Genomic DNA, 23,707 nt, shown 5'->3' on the forward strand with positions numbered 1-23,707 from the left:
CAATATCACTTCCCTATTACTCTAGGAAGGGTAAGCTCCACAATTTTATATTGACAAATGACACACCACAAATTATGTTGTCAAGTGTATATACATATACACGAATATACTGCATATTGGAACCATGGTCTTCATGGAGTTAGTGCACTGAAACACAAGAGTAACAGCATTCTTTTCCCAGAGTCATCTAGCCTTCTTATCTTGTCTACTAGGGAACTTGAGTATACCGATCACAAAATCTTGGCATCTTGATTATTACACATATGTTTCTATGATTGATTGAGTTAAGGTATACTGCAAAGCTCTGGAAATGTGAATGTACAGTTGTTGAGAGTACTTGGTACTACTATTGTGTAAACAAGCTAGTGACAGTAACTCTCAACATACGTATACTAATCTGTAAGGCAGTATCCGGAAATAATTAAGATTATTTTAATCAACATTAAGTAGCACTAAGTAAGCCATGATATAGCAAGTACCTTATTCATTCACATATTTCATTCACTTCAAGAGGAAGAATATGAATAAATATATATAAATAAAATAAATACAAGTCCTACTGGGATACAAATAATAAAAACTGCTTCAAGATACACTTCTAATTAAGAACCATGCAATATTCTAATTTATTTTAATAGATCCATTGTTATGATCAAGCGAGAACACTGTGCTACAGAAAAAGTGTTTATATACATATTACATATATGTTCATAAATGAAAGCAAATTGTTATTAGTAGCAAATCTGTATTATAACATTCATACATAGAAATGCATTAAAGTCAAAGTAGCTGCTGATAGATTGACCACACTTCTGCGCTTAAATTGCAGTGCTTAAAGAAAGCATCAAGGTCCTGCCCTCCCTACACATATCCAGATTATTATCTATTATCAGCTGTGGTCTGCAACCCCCCTTGTTCTCCTGTCATATTTCAGCTCAAATGAAGTTAGTTAGAAAAAAATACCAGAGGCAATGTAGATGAAACAGTCTTCAAATTATACTCTACTATTTCAACGGGTCCTAATCCTAATTCTGGATAATCCTAATCTGGCCTAGATTTCACTCAAGCAAATTCAGATACATTCAAAGATTTAGTGGGATTATCAGAGATCATCATATATTATATATATTGGCTTAAAACCTAAGTTTATCAGCTATATTAAACATTTCAATAGAATGAGTTCTTATTTAGAGAAAATAGTATAATGAAAGAAAATTATACCGACATCAGGTTATTGGGCTTGTCCTATAAACAAATACCATATGGTCACAATTTTTTTGAAAAGTAAAATATATTTAATAGACACACTATAATTATGCTACCTATTTAGACCTTTGTTAGCCTTTTCTTGGAGGGTTTGAAAAAAATTCAGAATTTTCACACATTTATATAATCTGTCTCCTGACACAGAATTAACATAACTGATTTGAAAGTGAGTTTCTTTTTTTAAAATTATTTTTAAGTTTTCAATAGTAAACTATGTAAAATATATGACAGTCATGCTTACTTAAATTAAAAAAACTTTTGTTTCAAAAATAATAACAATCTAAACTTAACTATACTTTGCTTCAATTTTGTTCCAAAAGGACAATCAATCTTTATAAAACTATAATTCTATTGTAATGTTGTGTTTTTCTCCTAAGGAATTAGGCATGACAAAATATACAGAGATGGAATTAAGGATAGGGATGAAGAAGGGAGGGGTATAGAGACAAGGTCAAGAACAGAAATAGAGTTAGAGACAGAGATGGGGGGTACTATCACATAGTAACTTTGTGTAGAGCACAGGAGGGAGGGAGGGAGGGAGGACAAAATTTAAAATGGTTAAATTTTAAGATCAAAATCAGAAGTTAACAAAGCGGAGTCTCTTACCCTGAAAAATTCTTTAGTGGATCCAGAGTCTAATGTTCCATAAGCAATTTCTGTTTGCTTAGAAAGATCCTCAGCACTTTCGATGGGAGACACCATCCTCTCTACAGTCAGGAAGGCAGCTAAGTTAGCCGTGTAGGAGGAGATTATGATCAGGGTAAAGAACCACCACACACCTCCAACAATGCGCCCAGAGAGGGATCTAATAACAAGTATGAAATGGATTTGTAAAGTGAAATGAATGACCTAATTAAAAAAAAAAACAAGTTAGCAATATTATGCAAATATTGACTTATATGTGAATATTTAACTTTATACTTTTTAATATATCTGCTAGTTAATAAAACTGGAAATTATTAAGCATTCTGGGTAAGGAGTACAGATTAGCTAGATTTAATGAGCTACCCAGAGACCAAAACTTCAGATTCCTCATATTCTTTCATAATTATAATGCTTAAATCATCTATGGTATGAAATCTCATAATGAAGCAATTTCAAGAAATGTGCAAATAATCCAGCCAATCCCATCCTACTATCCACTCATGACATGAGTAAACATGAACAAGAGAATTCAACATCACTTGTAAAACTCACAATAATGTTGACAAACAAAATCAAATATTAAAAATAAAAGAATGTGCACCATAAATGAAGTTCTAAACTGAAGAAACCCTCTCTTTAATTCAGCCAATGAAGTTCCAAAACTCTCAAAAAGGTCCAAAATTTCACTGGGTTTTTGTGTGTGCAAAAAACATAGGTTTTAGGTGCAGAGCAGGATAGAAAATGGGGGAAAAATGATACAACAAACAAAGGGATGACACAAAATATAATTCTTAATGAATAAAAATCTGAGGCTTCCTGGCATGGACTGTTATCACCCTGTTCCTCTGTGCTTCCTGCTTAAGAAAAAAGACAACTCAAGGAAAACAAAATTAGACATTTAAACGTTTGCCAAGATACAAATTCCTAATTTGCAATATAATAAAATAATAATATTTCTTTAACCATAAATTCATATGCAAAATACTTTTAAAAGCTTAATAGATCCCTAATAATTTACTTTACTTTACTAGAGAGATAAATATAGATACGTAGATATGGAAATAGATACATAGCATATTATTTTGAAAGATCTGGCGAGATTCTATGTATAAAGGGATTTAAATAATATTAACAATCCAATAAAATAACATTTTGGGTTCATAACTGCTATGTCTAACAATTAAACTTGCTACAGTGAAGAGGTAACATTTCTAAAAAATTAAATTACAAATGTTTGGTAATTTATGGCTTAAAACAGACCTCCTGACATTTAACAGTAAGAAACACACCTTTGTAGAATAAATTATTCTAGCAGTCAAAAATAAGTGGGGAAGCTTATTTAAAAGTAAAGATTTTTACAAACATCTATTGCTAAAAGAGAAAGAGCAAGAGTGAGCAAGCAATGAAAAAAATATATAACTAAGAGCCTTTATCACAGTCTCTGAGAGATGCAAAGAATTAAATAAATATGACAGGATGGAAAAAAGTTAACTTCTCTCTCATGCGAAGGGTATTAAATACATTTTAAATTTAAGAAACCTCTTGTGTAGACACAGCCACTCTCAAAATGTTCACTATTCCATAACAATGGAAGGTATAATTAAAGGGCATGTACCTCATATTTAAGAGGGCAGCTCAAATTCCTTAAAACAAAACTGATTTCTTAATAATTGCTTTGACACTATAAACTGCATGGTAATTGGCAATGTATTTCAGAATTGTTTTTATAACTAATTCTGTTCCATTTGTAAAATAAACACAAGTTAGACATAAGTTATTCTCTATTCCAGTGCTTAAGACAGATTTAATGAGCTTAAATATGCCAATTTACTTAAAGTTTCACAAGATATCTCAAAAAAATTATTGAACTTATACATCATTCAAAACAGAAAATTCTTGAGCAACTTATCATCCATTTGTAAGTGTTTTCAAAGGATCAATTAATGTTTCTGAAAGAGTTCCTGAGAAACTTTATGCAGGGGCAAATTCAATTTATGTCTTATGGAGACAGACAAAAATGGTTTCTCTACTTAAAAACAAACCTTCACCTCTCTGAATCTGCACTAAAGGATCAAATAAACACAGATACGCTACCATTTATTTTTTTTATTCTACCATTTCTTTTAAGTCTATATTAAATAATTGTTTTAAGAATGGCATTTTTATTTATTGGAATCCTTTTGAGATATTGGGAAAAAAGAGAGGCAAGCAGGAAAATAAAAGTCAACTTAACAGCATTTTGCTCTCACAATTTCTGTGGTTCCAGGCTTCAGAAAACTATAGGTAACATATTCTAAACTTAATTTCAGGAAAATGACCAATTCAGTTCAATAAATCAATCCTGATTAAAATTTAAATGTTCTATTAATATTAATAATATAGTTCCATACCATGTTTTACTTGAAAAGAGGTGATAAATATCTTTCAAAAAATTTAAAGAGTATCTCAAAGTGATCTGTGCATTTTTGCATCATCATCAGCATCATTATTAGATACTATGCTTCTCTATTCTTTTCTAAACTGGAGTAACCATCATTGCATTGTAAAAAAAGATAGTTTGGTTTGTTTTAAAAAATCATTAAATTTGCCAATATTATGCATTATGTTCAATATTTAGGTGCACATATAGAATGAAAGATATGTACACTTAAATTTTTTTAGCAAAGCAAATTTTGCTCATATATATTCTGTAGCAAAAACTAAATCAGTTGATAACAAGGAAAAATATACTATCTTAAATCTATTGTATGGTGGCCAACATAACATAATAAAATAAAATTTAAAAAAAAAATCTATTTATCTTACCAGGAAATAAAAATGATTATATGTGCAATTGTAGTAAGTCATGACTCATGAATGAAATCAAGAGCACAGAAAAAAGGCCGTATTTTATTAAACGGGCTTGTTGAAAATTAGAAGTTGTCTGCTTGTCTTGGTGGACCCTGGAGTAACACAGATACTGTTAAATGTGCTCTGTGCTCCAGCCCCTATAAATATGTTTTCTGTTCCTTGACAAGCACTGGACACCAAAACCACTAACTTCAGAGCCATGATGCATGAAGAGTAAGGCAAACAAATCTAAGGATCCAACTACAGGAACCCAGATCAATATATCCTACTTTATAATGAACCTCATATGCTCCTCTTTACTTAATCAAAAGGCAGAACACAGTTTATGTTACCCTAGGATAATTGCGTTTTATCTCAGGATTAAAGTAGCATTATACTTCAGTAGCCTTCTTACCAAAGATGAATAATTTTATTGTTATTTATGGACCAGAATATTCTCTGAGATCCCCATTTGTTTAGTATTTTCTCCCTCATTATTAGAAACTTCTCTTTATGTCTTTAACTTAAATCGGATAAACTAAATATAGAGATAAAACTACGAATCATATATTTTGTGGGAAGTCATCATATTTATGTATATTATTATATGTAGCATTATTCTATATTTCTATATTTTTCTATGCTATATGTTAAAGTTATTATACATATATGCCATGCAAATACCATTGGCATATTTCTAATTCAGTGCAGCTCCATAAAGAAGTCACAGGGAATTTTAGGGAATTAAGACTGTTTAGGTCCAAATAATTCATAACAATGTGTCCTACTAACAGAGAAGTAAGTAAGTCATTAATAATTTCTGCATACATGATATATTTAATTTATCTCCCTGGGTGGAGTAATCAAAAAAAGACTCCAAAAGATACAAACTTTTGATTTTCTCATATAGTTTTTTGAAATTAATCAGTTATCTCCAAAGTGCTCAGAAACACAATATAATGAAATAGTGTTAGAAAAATCATCCCCTTTACTAGTTATTAAGATATCCCATAGATCAAAGGAAAGTAATCAAATCTAGACTAAAATGTGCCAGTAGACCATAATTTAGGCTTCAAATGTGAAAGAGTCACACTAGAAAAAGCATGGTTTATTCTTCCAAAGAGCCAGATATGGCTAACCTTTCTATTCATGTGTGTAACATGAACAAAGGCAAAATGTATTTTGTGAGATATTCATTATATTTAGGCATTCTAGTGCAGTACCTAATATATCATAATGAGACTAGAGGTGCAGAAATGTATTCCATTATGTGTGTGTATTACTACTGAATATAGCACAAGCTGCAGTGAGTCAGTCATCATTATTACTCATGTATTTCTAAATACTTGGAAAATATCTTATCGTACATTCCCTTTAATTCAGGAACTTAACCTTTAAAAGAATTTTATAATATCTCTCTTATACCATCTGCATGAGCTAATAATGGGAAAATAAAAGAGATGGGATGTGTGCCAATGAAGTTTTGTAAACAAGTTGTTGCTTTTGTAGTTAATAAGTAATGTTGCCCACTTTCCCATATACAGGTCTGTGGATCAACACACAGATGACTGTAAAATGAGAATATGCAGCAAAAACACGGTACCCCTCCAAGAAGGCATGGAATGATAGGAACCTTATGCATTTTATAGCCTCTCCATGGTGTGTATAATTTCACCAGGAAATACATGACCAACATTCAAAGAACATTGCTCAAGTATTTCACAGACTTATGCCGATGGTAAGAGTCTGTCCTGAAGAGTCTTAGACTGCTTAGACAGGTAGTCGGCAGCTGTTTACTTCTTTATAGTGAATTCATAAACACCACGAATATCCACTTGAGACCTAAAATGCACAAAGTTGAAGCAGGTGAGTAACCAACCTTGGCGAAATATCGCATCCTTGCTGCATAAAGGCACCCAAGGAAAACCAGAGACTATTAAAAATCCCAAATTCATTAGTTGATTCACTACTTTGTGTTTCTCTTCCATCTTCAAACTCCTCAGTGTGCCACTCGTAGGGGCTAAATCTGCTGACCAGGAATAAAACTACACTGACCCCAATGTAGGCAAAAACAATGCACATCCAGATCTCATAGGCTAAAGGATCAAGAAATGAAAACACTCCTGGTTTGGACTTCTGAGGCTTCTTGATCATGATAGATATCCCGAGGCTCATAAAGGGCTTTGAGAAGTCAATCACCTCTTCTCTCACAAGGGTAATAGTTAATGGAGCAATTGCAATGTCAGCTTTCTGTAAGGGAAACAAATGAAAGTAATAGTACCTGGAGTCATGGTCAGAAAGGAATCATGGTTACATTACTGGATCAAAAGGGAAGAAAAGGAAATCAGGGAAATGTCAGTAATTATTTCCCTTGCGGGGTTCCAGTAAAGAATAAACAAAAAAACAATTTGTTCCCCAAATATCCCTCCTTTTTATAAATACACAGTATACCCATCTGACTTGATTATGATAATTACCTCTCTACACTGAATCTATGCCTTTGGCGCCTTTGAAGAATGCATATGGTTCGTATGCTTCAAGACAAATAGAATGTCTGTCTCATTTAGTGTGCATGTTTGCTTCTGACTTTATCCTCAATTTTCAGATGTTCACAAGGAAATAAGATAGTGTTCTTCAGTAATGTGGGAAACCAACAACCTCAGATAGAGGTACTTGGCAGGGAAGGGGGCATTCTGTCAACAAGAGTTCAAGCTGAATGGCTTTATTTGGGAGAAGAGCTATACTTACCCCGTATACAAGTTCTCCAACCATCCCATTCCAAATTTTCGTGTCAGCATCCCTGGCCCCATACTTGCCATCCCCAACAATTGTCAACTTGTACTTGAACCCACAATGTTTGGCGATTTCTGCAGCCAAGTCAACACAGTAGCCCTCATAACGCTCATTGCCTTCAAGCATTTCGTGATTTTTCTTCATCATAACATACGGAGATTCCTATATGGAAAGACAGTGCTTTCATTGATTTAAAAAATAGCTGTTAACTACTCTCACTGAATGAAGTCTTCTGGTTTAATTATTACCTATTAGCCAGAGAAATTGTAGAATATGAATGGTGGAAAATATCAACAGGAAAAAAAAATTAGGCATAATACTTTTGAAAAAAAAAAAGGTCTTCAGATGTCTAGCATTATATTTCATTAATATAGCTTGTATCTAGCCATACCAAAGCAAATAAGAAACTCAAAAGCACAAACTGTTGGCATGTCCCCTTGTCATGTTTGTTAACTCCTAGAGCTTAGGTAGAAATAATGCTGCTCAACATCTGTTTTATTCAACTCCGGACCCACCACACTCCTATTCTAGGTTAATAACCTTAACCCAAACTCAAGAGCCCAAACTCAAGAATCAGCATTCACCCAAAACCCTGTGTATTGCTGCTTCAAGGATAAGGTTCATGTGGAAATCAGGTTCATAGTCAGTAATGGACAGACTAAAGAGTCATTGCCATGGTGATGTGCTGATGCTACCCTCTCAGATTTCATGTCTCACTCCATCTGTGAGATATAACATCCCAGAATAATATTACAAGGAGGGAGAGTAGCTTCCACCTGTTTCAACATAGCCCAAAATTCTCTACTGGAAAGTGTCATCAAGCATATTTGAGAGTTTGGTGAGACAATCCCTCTCAATGGCATGATTAAGGCAAAAGCCCTCACGTGTTGGAGCTTACACTTATTAAGATATTTCCAAAAGCCAACCAATGTTTTTACCCAAATCCCTTATTAACCTATCTATTTTTTTCTTCTCAATATCATTAGAATAATGAATCCCACAATTTTACTCTATCAGTGCTTAGTAAAATAAAATACAATTTTTTTGTTGCAAAATCACTATTAGTGAGCCCTATTTTCTCCATCTCATTTCACCAACAGCTTGTCACGATGATCTACATCTACCTTCCATTTCTCCAGAGCCTAGATGATCAAGATTCAGTTCAATTTTGTCTCATTCATTCAGCGCTGGCTATGTGCCAATGACTGTGTTGAGATTGGGGGCTAAAAAGAAGTGAAATTTTCCTTATCTTTAAGGAGTTCATCTTATAAAGAGACGTTGCCAACATTATTAATAAATGCAAAGACAGATGGTACCCAGAATCATATGGGAAGTGAAAGGTAAAGCACATGAGTAAATACAAGGAATGCTCCTCCAGACCTTCCCCAGTTGTTCACATTTGTGGACGCACCAGCATATGAATTTTCTGTCAGGCTAAATTTCAGTATTGAAGAGGATAGGAAATATTTTGAATGCTTTAGCTCATGCTTGTGTGGTCCTTTTGACAGAGTAAATATGCTATACATGATTAAAACAGTGCCAAAGCAACACTACATTAGTTATTATCCAAAAATACAAACAGCAATTCTAGTTGACAGATATTTTTCATAAGAAAAACTGCAGGAAAGCACAGACATTTGTAGCTAATTACCAAAATTGTAGTGACAACAACAGTCTTATTCTCGAGCCCAGAGGTATCGTTTCCAGAAGGGAGCTCAGTAAGGGTAACAACCATTTTGTCCACTTCACTCCAGTATCCAATCTGAAAAAGGTTACAGAAATAGGCACATGGATAAATGATCTTTCTATTAGCCAAGCATTGAATTATTTCAAACTCATGTATGAATCAAAAATTTTATCTACATTAACTAGGTTTCTTCTAAACAAAGATATGTCTTTTGTTTTTGCGACTCTAATAGAAATAGAGATTATAAAAACAATGAAACAAAAGCAATTCTTAAAAATGGCTTATCTCTTCATGTTCACTTTTCATATTTTTCCAGGGTAATTTGTTTGGGAGTGATCATATAGAAATAGAAATAAATCCAAGCAATGGAATTTTATCCATAACAGTTAAAAGCAAGGTACTGAATTAAAACAATGTATATGTGCCCCAGCTATGCTTTGTCTTCTGAACCATAAACTGTCCATGATAGTTTCTTTTTCTTCTCATTAAAGTTCTTATACCTCAATCAAAAAACAAAGAAAAACAAAAACAGTTCTATTCACAGTCATTTGAAGATTACATTTCAGTATTACTTACCAGAAATGAATAGATTAGGTTTAGAAAAAATATTTAAAAATACATCTGTTTCTGGAAGTAGATAAACTCTACCTATGTGAATATACATTTCCAGGACTCTGGAAGAAGAGGTGATGGGTTAGCAAACTCACCTCCTCGCAGAGAGAAAACTGCCTTTAGATTACTAATGATTTACCTTCCGGGGCCCATTCGTTTTGAGTTCCATGATGTTAATTGTATAGTTTATTCTTTTTCCATTCTGGTCAAACTTTATATTTCCTGAGAGACCTTCAACCTGAACCTAATGAGGAAATGGGAAAGCCGCACAGTTATCAATTTACTGCAACCAAAGATACAAACTGTACGGATTACTCTCACCTGGCTCAAGTTAAGGAAACTACATTTTTTAAAAGATTTTTTATTTATTTATTTGATAGAGAGAGGCACGGCTAGAGAGGAAACACAAGCGGGGGAGGGGGAGAGGGAGAAGCAGGCTTCCCGCTGAGCAGGGAGCCGGATGCAGGGAGCCTGATGAGGGGCTCGATCCCAGGACCCTGGGATCATGACCTGAGCTGAAGGCAGACGCTTAACGACTGAGCCACCCAGGCGCCCAAGGAAACTACAATTTTAAGATTTCTTTTCACCCTTCAACCTACCTTTGTGCAGTTAGGAAATAATATTCACTTTACATTAAACACAGCAAGGAGACTAACATAGTGGAAAAAAATAGTGTCCATTGTTAAGTCACATTCACAATCATTTTGAGTGACTAACCTGTTTGAGGGCCCTTTCTATTTCTACACCTTGTCCCCAGGGGACTGCTGGGTTTGCCAGACAATCTCCTGCATTGCCTCTTCGAGAGATTTCAATTCTCTGCTTCCGTAGGTTGCGGAAAGCTTCAGTCATCACTTGAACAGCATCATACGTCAGAGCAGAAGTATACTGAAAAACATCATACACATTTCATAAAAATGGGAAAAAATTCAGAGGCTCACCACACACTGGCCATCTGGGTTGCAGCTGGCCACCGTACAACACCACATCACAGTGCAAGAATTTAGACACAATTTCTGCATGTAGAAGTCTAAGAATCTGAGGGGGTAGCACGGACTATTGGGACTGTGCAGTGTGCTCTTGACTGTAAGCATTTCCTATTATGTGAGCATCTCAGTTATTTTGGGTGAGACATTTTATAATAATCGGGTCTTTTCTTTTTAAACCAATTTCTTTTTTTTTTTTTAAAGATTTTATTTATTTATTTGAGAGAGCGAATGAGAGAGAGAGAGCATGAGAGGGGGGAGGGTCAGAGGGAGAAGCAGACTCCCTGCCGAGCAGGGAGCCCGATGCGGGACTCGATCCTGGGACTCCAGGATCATGACCTGAGCCGAAGGCAGTCGCTTAACCAACTGAGCCACCCAGGCGCCCACCAATTTCTTATTAAAGCATCACTTCATGGCCTGATTTAGGGATATAGGAAATTATCAAATTTACAAACAAATATGCCTCCACTAATGCTGGATTCATTTGGCAATAGGGAAAGAATATTGATTAGTTTAAGTTTCTAATTCTATAGTCTTGAAATATTTGTTTTTAAGATCCCCTGGGTAGTTATGGTAATCAAGAAGAAGAACCATCAAATTTCATAATTTCTATGCCCCCTTCATGCTTCCAACAGTCTATGATAAAATAACATTGGTTCCAAACTTATGGTAGTCAGATCCCAGTGGGACAGCAGGATTGTGACAGGAGCTGGGGGCCAAGCAGAAAAAAAAGAGCATTATTTACGGGCACTAAGCATTGTCAGTGGCTGGATAGGTATTATTACATGCATGTATATACACTGTCATCTATCAAATGTATCATGCTGCTATTGTTAATGATAAATCACAGTTTTACATAAAAGCTTTACTGAATACTGAGGAAATTTCTGTGAGTAACAAAAGTACAGTGAAGCTGGGTAAAAATACAATATCATACTGATTTTGGCACACCCTAAAATTCTTGACCACAATTACAAAACGGGCACTTAGTATTTGCAAGTCCTCCTCCTCCTTTCTATAGCAACTTATTTCTTCCACTCTCAAAAATGATTATTTTTATACCTTCTCTTTTCTTCTCTTAAAACCCACAACTCTGCACACTTCTCTTTCTCTGAATTCCTGCTGATTATCTTGCCTACACATCACTGAAAAAATAGAAGCCCTCAGGGAGAAACCCTTTATTTTTCAAACGTAAAACTGCCAAGATCATATTTTCTCTGTTTCCCTCCTGAGTTGATGACACATGAGGTGGCCAAGCTCCTACATGAGGACAGCCACTCCAACAGTGCCCTGATACAGTCCCTTGGATCTTTCTAAGGACATTTCATCTACAATTACAACCTCAATATCCTGCATCAGCTTTTTTTCTCTCTCTACTGGATCATCTCTATTAGCACTTCAAATGCTCTGATATCTCCTACCACAAATAAAGAGATAGATGATGATAGATAATAGATAGATGATACATAGATAGATGATAGATAAATAGATAGATGATAGATGATAGATAGATGATGATGACAGATGATAGATGATGATGATACATGATAGATAGATGATAGATGATAGATGATAGATAGATAGATACAATAACTGCTTCTTAGGTTTATATCTCCTTCCAATACCCACCTTTCTTTTTCTGTTTCCTTCATTAGAAAATTTAAGAGTAATTTTCTAAACTTGCCATTCCATATCAACTCTCCTTGCTCTCTCTCTAAGTGGTTTCACTCAGGTCATGGCTTTAAATTACACATATGTGCTCAAACATTACTTCCTCAATGATGCCCTTCCTGCCCAGCACAGACCTAATCACTCCTCTTCACATGACCTTATTTATTTCCTTCATAGTCTCTACCAGTATCTGAATATCTTGTTCATGCATTCATTATTTCTCTATTTCAGCTCTCTTCCCCACTGGAATATTTACTCTAGGAAAGTAGAAAACTCATCTGTCACCACTGAATTCTCAGAGCCCTGGGCAGGGCCGGACACACTGAAAACATTGAGGAAGGAAGGAAAGAATGCAGGCAGGGAAGTCAGAGATCTTGATATGGACCCCGTCTTTACAGGATTCATGTTTTTTTTCAGTCTAGTGAAAAGGTTATAAACAAATAGTTGCAATATGCCTATCATAGTGTTATAAATTGGTCTGATGGTAGATAGATGTCTGATTTATCCTTTTAATATGAGATATTACAATAAGGCAAATGAAAAATAGTTTATGTAGTTTGAATCATCCCCTCCACATATCCAGAAATTTCTTAAGCCTCCATTTTTCTAATACTAAAATGGCAGTGTGAGGTTATCAGTCATTTAATCTTTGCACATATTAGTTTAGTTGAATCGCTTTCATTTGACCATATGAATGAGTCACATTTGATGGGGGAATTGGCAAGAAGAAAAAGAGAACATGATTTTGAGGACGTGAGCACTGTGACCGAGTGCTGTAAACCTAGAGGTTTTCTTCCTTATTTCTTCTCTTGTGAAACCACTTATGCAATATCATTGCAGGCCTATATATGAGTCCTCTGCATATTTAGATTATCTCCCGGATGGATGCACTTGAGTTTCTCACAAATATCTCAGCTAGACAGATCTAAATAAAACCATCACCATTTTTTTCCAAAAAATCTGTAACTTTTTTCTCCCTACTATATGCGAGAAATTAGCAAAATATAGTATGCGACAGATCCATCCATATTTAGAAACAACCCACATTTCTGTCAGTAAAGGAATGTTTAAAACCTATACTTTCTGCCTTAAGAAAGTATAATGCAGCCATTAAAAAGTAATACTAATAAAGGTTATATAACAATATGAATAATGTCAATTATAAAATTAGTGAAAAACATTATTACAACTAAATTAAAAAAATACCTTCTTCATTGATTAATGAGAGTGGTAAAAAAATAGTAATATCCCTTCAACAAATAAGGGAAAGAAAAATAAACAAAATGGTTATAATAATAGGGAGGAAGCATACATGATTATATTTATTTTCCAAGTATTCTAGAATATGCATGTACTGTTTTTTAAGAAAAACTGTATTATATCAAAGGCATTGTTTTAAATCCTATTTACTTAAGAAAAATATGGAGAAATAAGATAACACATCAGGATTTATCTGCTTTATATAGATGTTTGTTTCTGTTCTCCTAGATAAAAACAAAAGTTGATTAATTTGCTTTCTTATACAGTAATTAGTTCATTGCCAATGTAATTTTTAAAATAAAGTCTAGATCACTGAATAGGAAACAGAGCCTAAATTAAATAAATTAGATATTAAAAAAAAATATTGCAAAGCACATTAAAAAGCTATGATAACAGTTCAAAGCCAAAATCTTCATTGAGTCAGCCTGCTCATATTACTATGAGAAATCTATAAAGCCATCTGCTAAATGTTTTAGAGGTCTATAAATGTTGGCAAACTACATTAAAAAATAAGATTAGGTTGAATGAACTAAAAGCATTGAGGCCCATGCAGCATGTTACAATTATGATTCGGAGCATGAGCACACTAAGAAGAAAAATCCTTTCAACCTTTTTCAAATGTTCAAATTTAATCAAGTCTCCAGCCTATTATTGTTTTAAATTAAAAGTCACAATCATAGAAACACAATTCTGGACTGAGAGAAAATAAACAGACACTGTATCCAGAGTTCCTCTTTGTTTATGTTCTACATATGTGGCTCATTTATTTTTCTAAACAAATATATTCATATTTTTGATTGGAGAGTTAGGTATTTCAGTTTTATTCTACCATTCACTAAACTAGATGTAAATTAATTTGAAGGGAACATGATGGCGATGTAACTATGTAACTATCTCCTTCTTTGAAAACAAATGCATCATCTCTGCCCTGATATTTATGTTCTGTGAAATCCCTCAGCTGAGGGAAATTTATAATTCAGTGGGGGGCCATTATGTTTTACAGTGCTGTATCACGATCGCATCATATCCACACTTTAAGAAAAAATCTGGGAAAATGTTTTTATGGTCCATTTTCCAAATGCACTTTTTATTCCATCTTAAATGTGTATTTATTGAGACTTATTTTTCAAATACAAAATGAAATATGCATTTTAAACATGTTTGGTCTGCCCAATAGTCATCAGACATTATTCAGTAATACATTACTGTAATCACTGGAACCAGAAAACAATATTCCTCCAGCCAACAAAAAGAGGGAATGAAAAGAAGTTCTATGTACACTTAGAATTTAAGCAACATACAAAAAGGATAAATACGCTACATTTTATGGGTCATTATTATGATAGCACCTATTCCTAAACATATATCATCTGCACTGTGCTAAAAAATATTCAAAAAAATGTACTAGACTTTACAGTTTATGAAAGTGCTAAAAACTTACTATGAAAGGCCACTTTCCAAATTTTCCTTGACACTTGAAATTGAATTGTATATAGTTTAGAAAGCATTGAATGTATCATCAGAAGACAGGGCCCAAGTCCTGATTTTATCATTTACTGCTCAGCTGCCTTGGGTAAGTTAAAGTGCCCAAGGTTTCTTACCAATGAAATAAGTAAAGCAAAGCCTCTTCTATGTCATAGTATTACTGGAAAAGCTGGTGAGGAAAAAAGAACTCATGTTGACCAAGTCAAACCTGAGCTGGGTGGTTTCCTCATAAGTCCTTTTTAAAAATTCTATGCAACAAATATTTTTACTCCAGTTTTATAGATGAAGATTCCAAGTTAACAGGTTATGTTTTGCCCAGGGTCACAAAAAAAATTAAGGTGGAGTTTGAATCCAGATCTCTGTGATTCTGGAGCAATGACGGTGACCAACCGTCTTGGTTTGCCAGGTACTATCCCTGTTTTAGGCAGCAAGTCTCCAGTCCCAGGCAACTCCTCAGTACCACGCACACTGGGACAATGGGTCCCCTTGTTTGGCAAACACCACATCAAATGAGTACAGTTACAGGAAATGAGAAGCCAGGTGACTTATAAAGTATGCCCCAAAATACAAGTTATTGACCAGCATTTTTGCTTTCTTTTTTCCTTTTATTACTGTCTATCCTGGTATAAAACTAGCTTTTTTTTTGCTGTTTTGAAAACCACTATCCTAATCTACAAAAGAGTCCGTGAATGAATAAATTCAGAAACTGATTCTCACATTGGCTTATTAAAGGCCCTAAGAAATCTTGAGTAACAATTCCAGTTTAGCTTTGTCTGAAGAACATTCATTGTCCAAACAAATTACCATTTTAAAAATTTCTTAATGCCAATTACTTTTCATAAAAATAATGTTCTGTGTAACATACTTTGGGTTGTTAAAAGTTTTATGGCCTGACAAATTTTATATACTCATTTTTTAAATGGCATCACTTATTTGATTGAAATTATTGTACGCTGATGATATTTCCCTAGAGAATCTTACAATATAATTCTCAATTTCTACATTTTATCACATTATCAAAATGATCAAAAAAGACGAGCTCTAGGAAAAATAAGTAAACCTATAAGAAAAACTTTAGAAAGTCTCTTTCTTTCCTTCCTTCCTTCTTTCTTTCTTTCTTTTCTTTTCTTTCTTCTTTCTTTCTTTCTTCTTCCTCTCTTTCTAGATTTTGGGCAATGACCAAGAATCAACAAGAGCCATTAAAAAAAAAAAACAGTATTGGAAATACATTATAAACTTGTTTATTCACTTGTCTTAATTTCAAATTTAATTGCAGTCTACCCTCTGCAAAAGAGGTGTCTGTGATAAAGCTGTTTAAGCTTGTTGAATATATGCCCTTTGAAACTTCACTGCATAAAGTCACAATATCTTCACAGAAACTCAACATCAATGGAGCAACAGGAACTCTCATTCATTGCTAGTTAGAATTAGCCTGGTGATGGGTATTAAAGAGGGCACGTACTGCATGGAGCACTGGGTGTTATATGCAAACAATGAATCATGGAACACTACATCAAAAACTAATGATGTAATGTATGGTGATTCACATAACAATAAAAAAAAAGAAGAATGCAAAGTGGTACAGCCATTTTGGGAGACAATTTGGCAGTTTCTTACAAAACTAAACATACTCTTACCATATGATGCAGCAATTGTACTATTTGGTATTTACCCAAAGGAGTCAAAGCCATAGGTCCACTCAAAAAACAGTGCACAGATATTCGTGGTAGCTTTATTCATAACTGCTGAAACTTGGAAGCAACCAGGATGTCCTTCAGTAAGTGAATGGTACATCCAGGTAATGGAATATTATCAGTGCTAAAAAGGAGTGAGCTACCAAGCCATGAAAAGACATGGAGGAACCTTGAATGTATATTACTAAGTGAAAAAAAGCCAATCTAGAAAGGCTACATACTGTATAATTCCAATTATGTGACATTCTGGAAAAGGCAAAACTACAGAGACAGTAAAAAGATCCATGTTTGCTAGGAGTGAGAGGAAAGATGAATAGGCAGAGCACAGAAGATTTTTAGAGTAGTGAAAATATTCACTATGAGACTATAATGATGGAAGCATGTTATTATACATTTGTCCCAAACTATAGGATGTACATTAAGAGTGAACCATAATGTAAAATATGGACTTTGGGTAATTATGATGACAATGTAGGTTCATCAATTCTAACAAACGAATCACTCTGGTGAGTGAAGCAGATATTGGAGGACACTATGCATGTGTGGGGGCAGTGGTATATAGGAATTCTTGGTATTTTTTGCTCAATGTTGCGGTGAACCTTAAACTGCTCTAAAAAAGTTAAATCGTAATTACAAAATTAAAAAAAAATCAACATCTTTAGTAAGCACGCATTTCCAAGGGTGAGAAAACCAGCTCTGTTGGCAAGAAACCAAAATTAACATCCTTTATTATTCTTTATGAGTAATAAAAATAATTTTAAGCCACTGTGAAGAAAGACTCTTCATGTGAAAGGAATACATTAAAAACAACATATTTTACCTAAACTATCCAGATTGGCTACTGACCCTGACTGAGTGTTGCTTCAGGACAAAGACTTTTACATTCTGAAACTTTGCATTCACTTAAGCACTCAAATTTTCAGATAAAACTAATTAGATTCATCAAGATGGAAAAAAGATACTCAAATCAAAACATTGGCTTTGATTCACCCGTCAGTAGGTACAGACTTTCTTAGAGACAGGTCTTTTATTTTGTTGGTTGCATAAATTCCTCCAGAACTCTCCCCACTTCCTAGGAATCGTCTAACAAAGTGAAAATTCCTCATCTTTTATAATCCAGGAAAAATAAGCAAATATGTTCCAAGATATTTTAGGATTTGATTTCGATATCTGGAGTTAAGAGATGACTGCCTGCAAGTCACTACAATTTTTGGGAGACAGAGGAACCAGTTGCGATGTCACAGATTCAGCGAAAATTAGAACTGTTAGTATATGTTTTATTAAGTGCCTAAATTAACACTTCACCATAATCACGGAATTAGAGATTTGGGAGAAATCTTACACATCACCAAAACTTATTCCCTTTACAGATGAAGAAATGTGGAAATGAGATGAATCCAGATATCCTGCATTAGTATTACAAATAGTAGTAATGCCTTTTTACTTTTAATGCTGTAATATACGTTTAAATAGTACAATATATTATTTTTTCAATTATTTTTACCAATATCATAACTTCATTTTATTTTTTTATTATTTCTTTTATGTTTTTAAATATTTTACATATTTATCTGAGAGAGAGCGCTCAAGAGAGTGTGAGCCCGGGGGGTGGGGAGGGAGCAGCAGAGGGAGAGGGAGGAGACTCCCGTTGAGCAGGGAGATGACATGGGACTCTATCCAAGGATCCTGGGATCATGACCTGAGACAAGGCAGACGCTTAACCGACTGAGCCACCCAAGTACCCCCAATATCAAAATTTTAATTTATGGGCTTATTTCAACCATTTATATACTTTCCAAGCCATAGAATATAAGAAACTAAACATGTCAAGCCTTTAGGCTATTGTGTGACAAAATACTTTAATATTAGGAGTAGGGATGCCAATGTGTCAGCAGTGGTTTTGGTCAGTTAAAATGTTCAAGAAGCAGAATTAATTCTATTAAGCCAGCAGGGTACTATATAACGCACAGCGCTAATTACTGAACTGAAAAAGATGACGCTATTTTCAGACAGGCCTAATAACTCTCTTAGGACAGCAATTAAAAAAGTTTGAGTCTGCGCTTTAAGTCATTTCCTGACTGAAATGAGATTCTGGTGGGAAAACCATTATTTAAAGTGCCACAAAAATATCAGTCACGGTCACGCATCAGTGTTGAATCCCTCAACTTCGGCAGAACAGCAGAACATCACAGACACAGAAATTGAACTAAGGTTCAGATTGTCAATATGACAAGGCAGAATGGATAGCTATCATCTTGCAAGTTGCTGAAGACACCGAAAACACTGAAAATCTATCTAAAAGTAGAAATATTTGTAAATTATTTTTGAGAGAGTGGCAAATCATCTTTATTATCTGCCACTTTTGAAACATTTTTTAAGGAAGGTAAAATGGTCACTTTAACTGTCCCATTTAAATCTAGGTGCCATGATGGTTCGGGTCTGATGACTAAAGTCATCCTACAGTTCATCAGGTAAAATAACACTACTTTTCTGCCAGGACTGAGTAAAAGGACATAACAAATGTTAGCACAGAAATTTTAACCAAATTTCATAGCAATGATAATTACTTTTTTTTCTTTCTCAGTGATTTGTTATTTTCAAAGGGTTTCTTTATATTTTTCGTTTCAACCAATATCTACTGTGTGTGTACTGTGTGTAAAGCACTGTAGTAGATTGGGGTCAGGAGGCAGACTGCCTTTCCGAATCTTGTTTTTAACCCACAGATACCTTTCAACTGAATTTATATTACTATATAATGAAAGGCTATGATTTCTGCAATAATTTTTTTGTTTACAAATAAAGAAATCTGAAATAATTGGCAATTATAGCAAACCCATTGATTTCCCTCCACCCTGGTGCCATCACCACAGTTCAAACAACCATGATCAGTTGCATCGGCTGCCTGGATTGTTTGTGATCTTCCTAAAAGCTCACCTGCCATCAGATGTACACCCTACAATCTATTGTCAGCAGACAATGTTGCAAAAGAGGGGGTAGCCAGTAATCTTCCTGTATCAAAACCATGATAATCACTTTCTTCTGGTAGTTCCTTAATGCTCTCAGACTAGAACTTTGTCATTTCTCTGACATTTAGAACAGTGCCAGCTTGCAGAGTAAAAACTCAATAAATATGTATTGAATGGATAAATGGATTGATAAATGAATGTTGCCTGAAATTAGCAAATTGGTGAGTCAGATTTAAAATCTCAGTACCATGACTCTAGAGTTATTTTTTGTACAGAGTAGAAGAATGAATAAATTTAACATTTGTAATTTATATTTTGTGGTTATTAAAATATGTGAAACATTGAAACATTTATATTTTACTTGTATTTATTGAATAAGAATGATTTTAATTAAGAAACTATGGAAGCTTTGTTAACTTTTGGAGGAGACAAAAACTTTAAAACAATCATTTATTTAATATTCCTACAACTTGAAATAATTTATATTATTTCCAAAGCCTAACCATGCAGAGAATTTCATGTAATGAATTGCGTTTTTACAGATTTTTATGCCTGTAAGTTTTTATTGTGGTGATAATAAAACGTGATTTAAATTATCAGGCAATGTACCTGGTACAGTCAATGACCCAAAGACAACATAGAAAGAAATAATCTCATTAGGAAATATTCTTGCTTTCCTTCCTTAAACGGATCATATATCAAAGATATGCTACTTGTTTATATTAGAAAATACTATATCGTCCCCCAACTAGTTTTTCTTCCTTTCTTCTGCCCATGGAACAAACAAAAATCGTGAAAGCCCTGTCCTGTAATTCCTATCTTTTATATCTGTTGACATTTGAAGAGCCTTATCTCTTGGTAACTCCCATAAAATGTTCATCTCCCATCCAACCCAAATATTTTAAATTTTTACAGCGGAGAAATCAAAACAAAACAAACAAACAACAACAAAAAACAGAAGAAAAACTACAGTTCCCTGACTCTGTCATGCTCTTGTATCACTTTGAGTCTGTGTACAGGCTCTTTTCCCAGCACCCTCCCATACTTTTTCTCCTGCTCAACCACGTGCAAAGCCCTGCCTAGATGCCCCACCTCTGGAGAGTCCTCCTTAACATCCCTTCCTCCATACTGTCCTAATCATATGCTGGGGAGCTGGCATATTTTACACACATCATTCTCTGTTACGTTTGCTAATTGACATGTTAGTCTCCTCCATTCGACTGGGGATTATCAAAATGAGATTCTTTTTTTTGTTTTTGTTTTTGTTTTTGTTTTTTAAGTGCTACAGCAGGAAGGGAGCAAGCTCCCAACAGAGTGAAATCTAGAGCTAGGTTTTGGTGAAAATGTTAACAGAATGCATTGCTAGATCTCTCATACCCCAAATTTGCCTTGCATTTTGTTACATGACCATGCACTTCAATAATGATATGACTTCCATGAGAAAATAGTCATCTCATTTTGCTCTCATCCTTCTCACAGTAGACAGCAATGGTAGGAACACGATGACTAATCGAGTATTCAAAAGGAACATGTTAGTTCTATTTGGTGATGAATGCCACATGCAATCTTCATCAGAAAGCTTAAAAGGCACCACCTTGGAATGGATGGAACCCTGAAATTCCACAGAATGAGAGCAGCAGGTGGAGACACACCCTGACACCAATGAAAAGACTAGATGTCCATTTGTCTTCTCATCAGCTTTGCTACCTGAAGGTACCCCTACAAGCCCAAAGTACTGTTATAAACCATGTACATGTTGAGTATCAGTCAAGGTCACCAAACAAGAAGTCATCTAGTTTTGAGAAAAAATGAACTCTGGGCTATTCTTTAACATTCTATGAGATGCTTTCATGAATTTAACTTAAAATTAACAGGATCCATTTATATACCCAAAAGTAGAGAATTCAATGCTTTTAATCCTTACCTAGGGCCAGTCTCACAGTCAGACACAAATTTAAAGCCAAACAACCATATCTTTTTTCTTTTTCCATTAGGTGCAGAAAACAACAATGAAAAAACCTCTGCCTGATGTATAAACAGGGAGAGCAACTGAAATAACACTATCCCTGACAGGTTCATACACAATCTGCTTGATAATACACAAATAAACAAACAAAATCACTCTGCATTTGAAATGCTTTGCAATTTTTGCTCTTACTTTTTGTAAGTCTAGTTTAATAAAGAATGTGATCCTCTCATTCCACTCACTCTATGATCCACTCTTATCTCTGCTGTCAATAAGGTGACCAACAGAAGGGAAAAAGCGCTTCTTATCAACAGCAGAAACATTTAATATTTAGTGGTAAATATATGCATGTAGGTGTATGAATAATAAAATATGTTGAATAAACAAGGGAAGTCCAAACCCATGGAGAATAAAAGATGAGTCCGGGCATTGCTCATATCAGAATAGTGCACTGCATTTAGAATTCAAAGATTCCTTGTTTGATTGCATAAAGCATTTATTGTTTTTAGTTACTAAAACAAATTAAGATTTTTATCTTCTTCCTAGAGTGTCCCAGAGAACAGGCTACCTGTCAGCAGTTAGAAATGGATAGATAAAGATACAGATATATAGACACAGATGTAAATGTACATATTAGTAGATAGAGATATACCTTAATTGTAGTTGTGTGTGCTCCAGGGTATTCTTTTTCTTCCAGTGTTGACCATCTTTCTATAAATTTGGATACCAGGGAATCATCATAGTCCACTATTTGAAATCCAGAGACATTTGCGCCTCCAAACTGAATTTTTAATAGGTCTCCATCAGTAAATCCCTAGACATAGAAAACGTATGTCAGGCTTTCCTGAGAATCAAAGAGAACTTAACATTTACCAAATAACTCTATACATTGTGGTTTTACAAATGTCAAAGAACACATGAGCGATAAAAAGCCTAGAGTAAATGTTTGTGTATTTACAGCCAATATTCTGAACCAGTACCTACTGCCATCTTGGCATCACAGTGGATCTTTAATCAATGATTTTTTATTGATTGTACTCACATAAAAGCTCTCTATTTTATTGAGAAATACTGTTATAAGTATATATATATATATATATACTGGTTTTATTTATTCAATCTACAACAGAGCACTACCATAGAGTTAGAGATACTCAATAACATAAAGCTAGTTCCCAAGAGCTACAAAATGGTAAGCAAGTTATTCCTATTTAAATTGTTCATTCTCTCAGGTGATAAAACATCTTTAAAAGGAGAATGGAAAGTACTAAATGCCTAGTCATTATTTGAGAACAGTCATATAATTTCATATTAAGTATGCAACTTAATTTTTTATAACATATATGAAAGTTTAAAAATCAATCACTTTCATTATTAGAATGAATTCAGTCATTAGTAAAACTATCATGTGGTGCTTCCATTGATTTCAAATATTGTGCTGTCATAAATTCTATCTCAATTTGAGAGTACATCCTCTCAAAGATGAAATCACAATTTTAATAAATCACAATAATAAATATTTTTACCTTATACATTTACTCCTTATTATTCTGCATAGGATTGAAAACATCCCTGAATCCAAAATACAGGAGAATCTTTTCTTTGTTATTGATATTAAAAAACATATTTTAATACTATTTGTGTGAAGAAGGATAATTACTTTGTTATTAGCTCATTATTTTGGTTTTTCTTTTCATTAAAATAATGCAAATAGTGCAAGAATATATAGAACAAAAGTCACAGCTTTTCTGCTCTGCCCCACCCATGCTCCAGTTAAGCTGCTTCAAAACAATAAATTTCAGTAATTTTTGTTTTTCATATATTTACCTCCATATTTCTGTATGACACCT

The 23,707-nt window shown here is 34.2% G+C and overlaps 1 protein-coding gene across 5 annotated transcripts in view; it reads right to left on the reverse strand.

The window, feature by feature from the left end:
* The window catches only part of GRIA2 (glutamate ionotropic receptor AMPA type subunit 2), a 145,574-nt gene that overhangs the window by 32,521 nt on the left and 89,346 nt on the right, over positions 1-23,707 (reverse strand). For all 5 annotated transcript variants that reach the window (XM_006732914.3, XM_081811519.1, XM_081811525.1 and 2 more), the window contains exons 6-12: positions 22,510-22,671; positions 10,550-10,717; positions 9,972-10,076; positions 9,185-9,295; positions 7,489-7,695; positions 6,620-6,990; positions 1,873-2,071 (exon numbers count right to left, since the gene is read on the reverse strand). In XM_006732914.3, coding sequence (XP_006732977.1) covers positions 1,873-2,071; positions 6,620-6,990; positions 7,489-7,695; positions 9,185-9,295; positions 9,972-10,076; positions 10,550-10,717; positions 22,510-22,671 — 1,323 coding nt within the window. The remainder of the gene's footprint in view (positions 1-1,872; positions 2,072-6,619; positions 6,991-7,488; positions 7,696-9,184; positions 9,296-9,971; positions 10,077-10,549; positions 10,718-22,509; positions 22,672-23,707) is intronic.

Source organism: Leptonychotes weddellii, chromosome 2 (genome assembly GCF_054177405.1).
Source record: "Leptonychotes weddellii isolate Sample4059 chromosome 2, ASM5417740v2, whole genome shotgun sequence".
Classification (NCBI taxonomy): domain Eukaryota; kingdom Metazoa; phylum Chordata; class Mammalia; order Carnivora; family Phocidae; genus Leptonychotes; species Leptonychotes weddellii.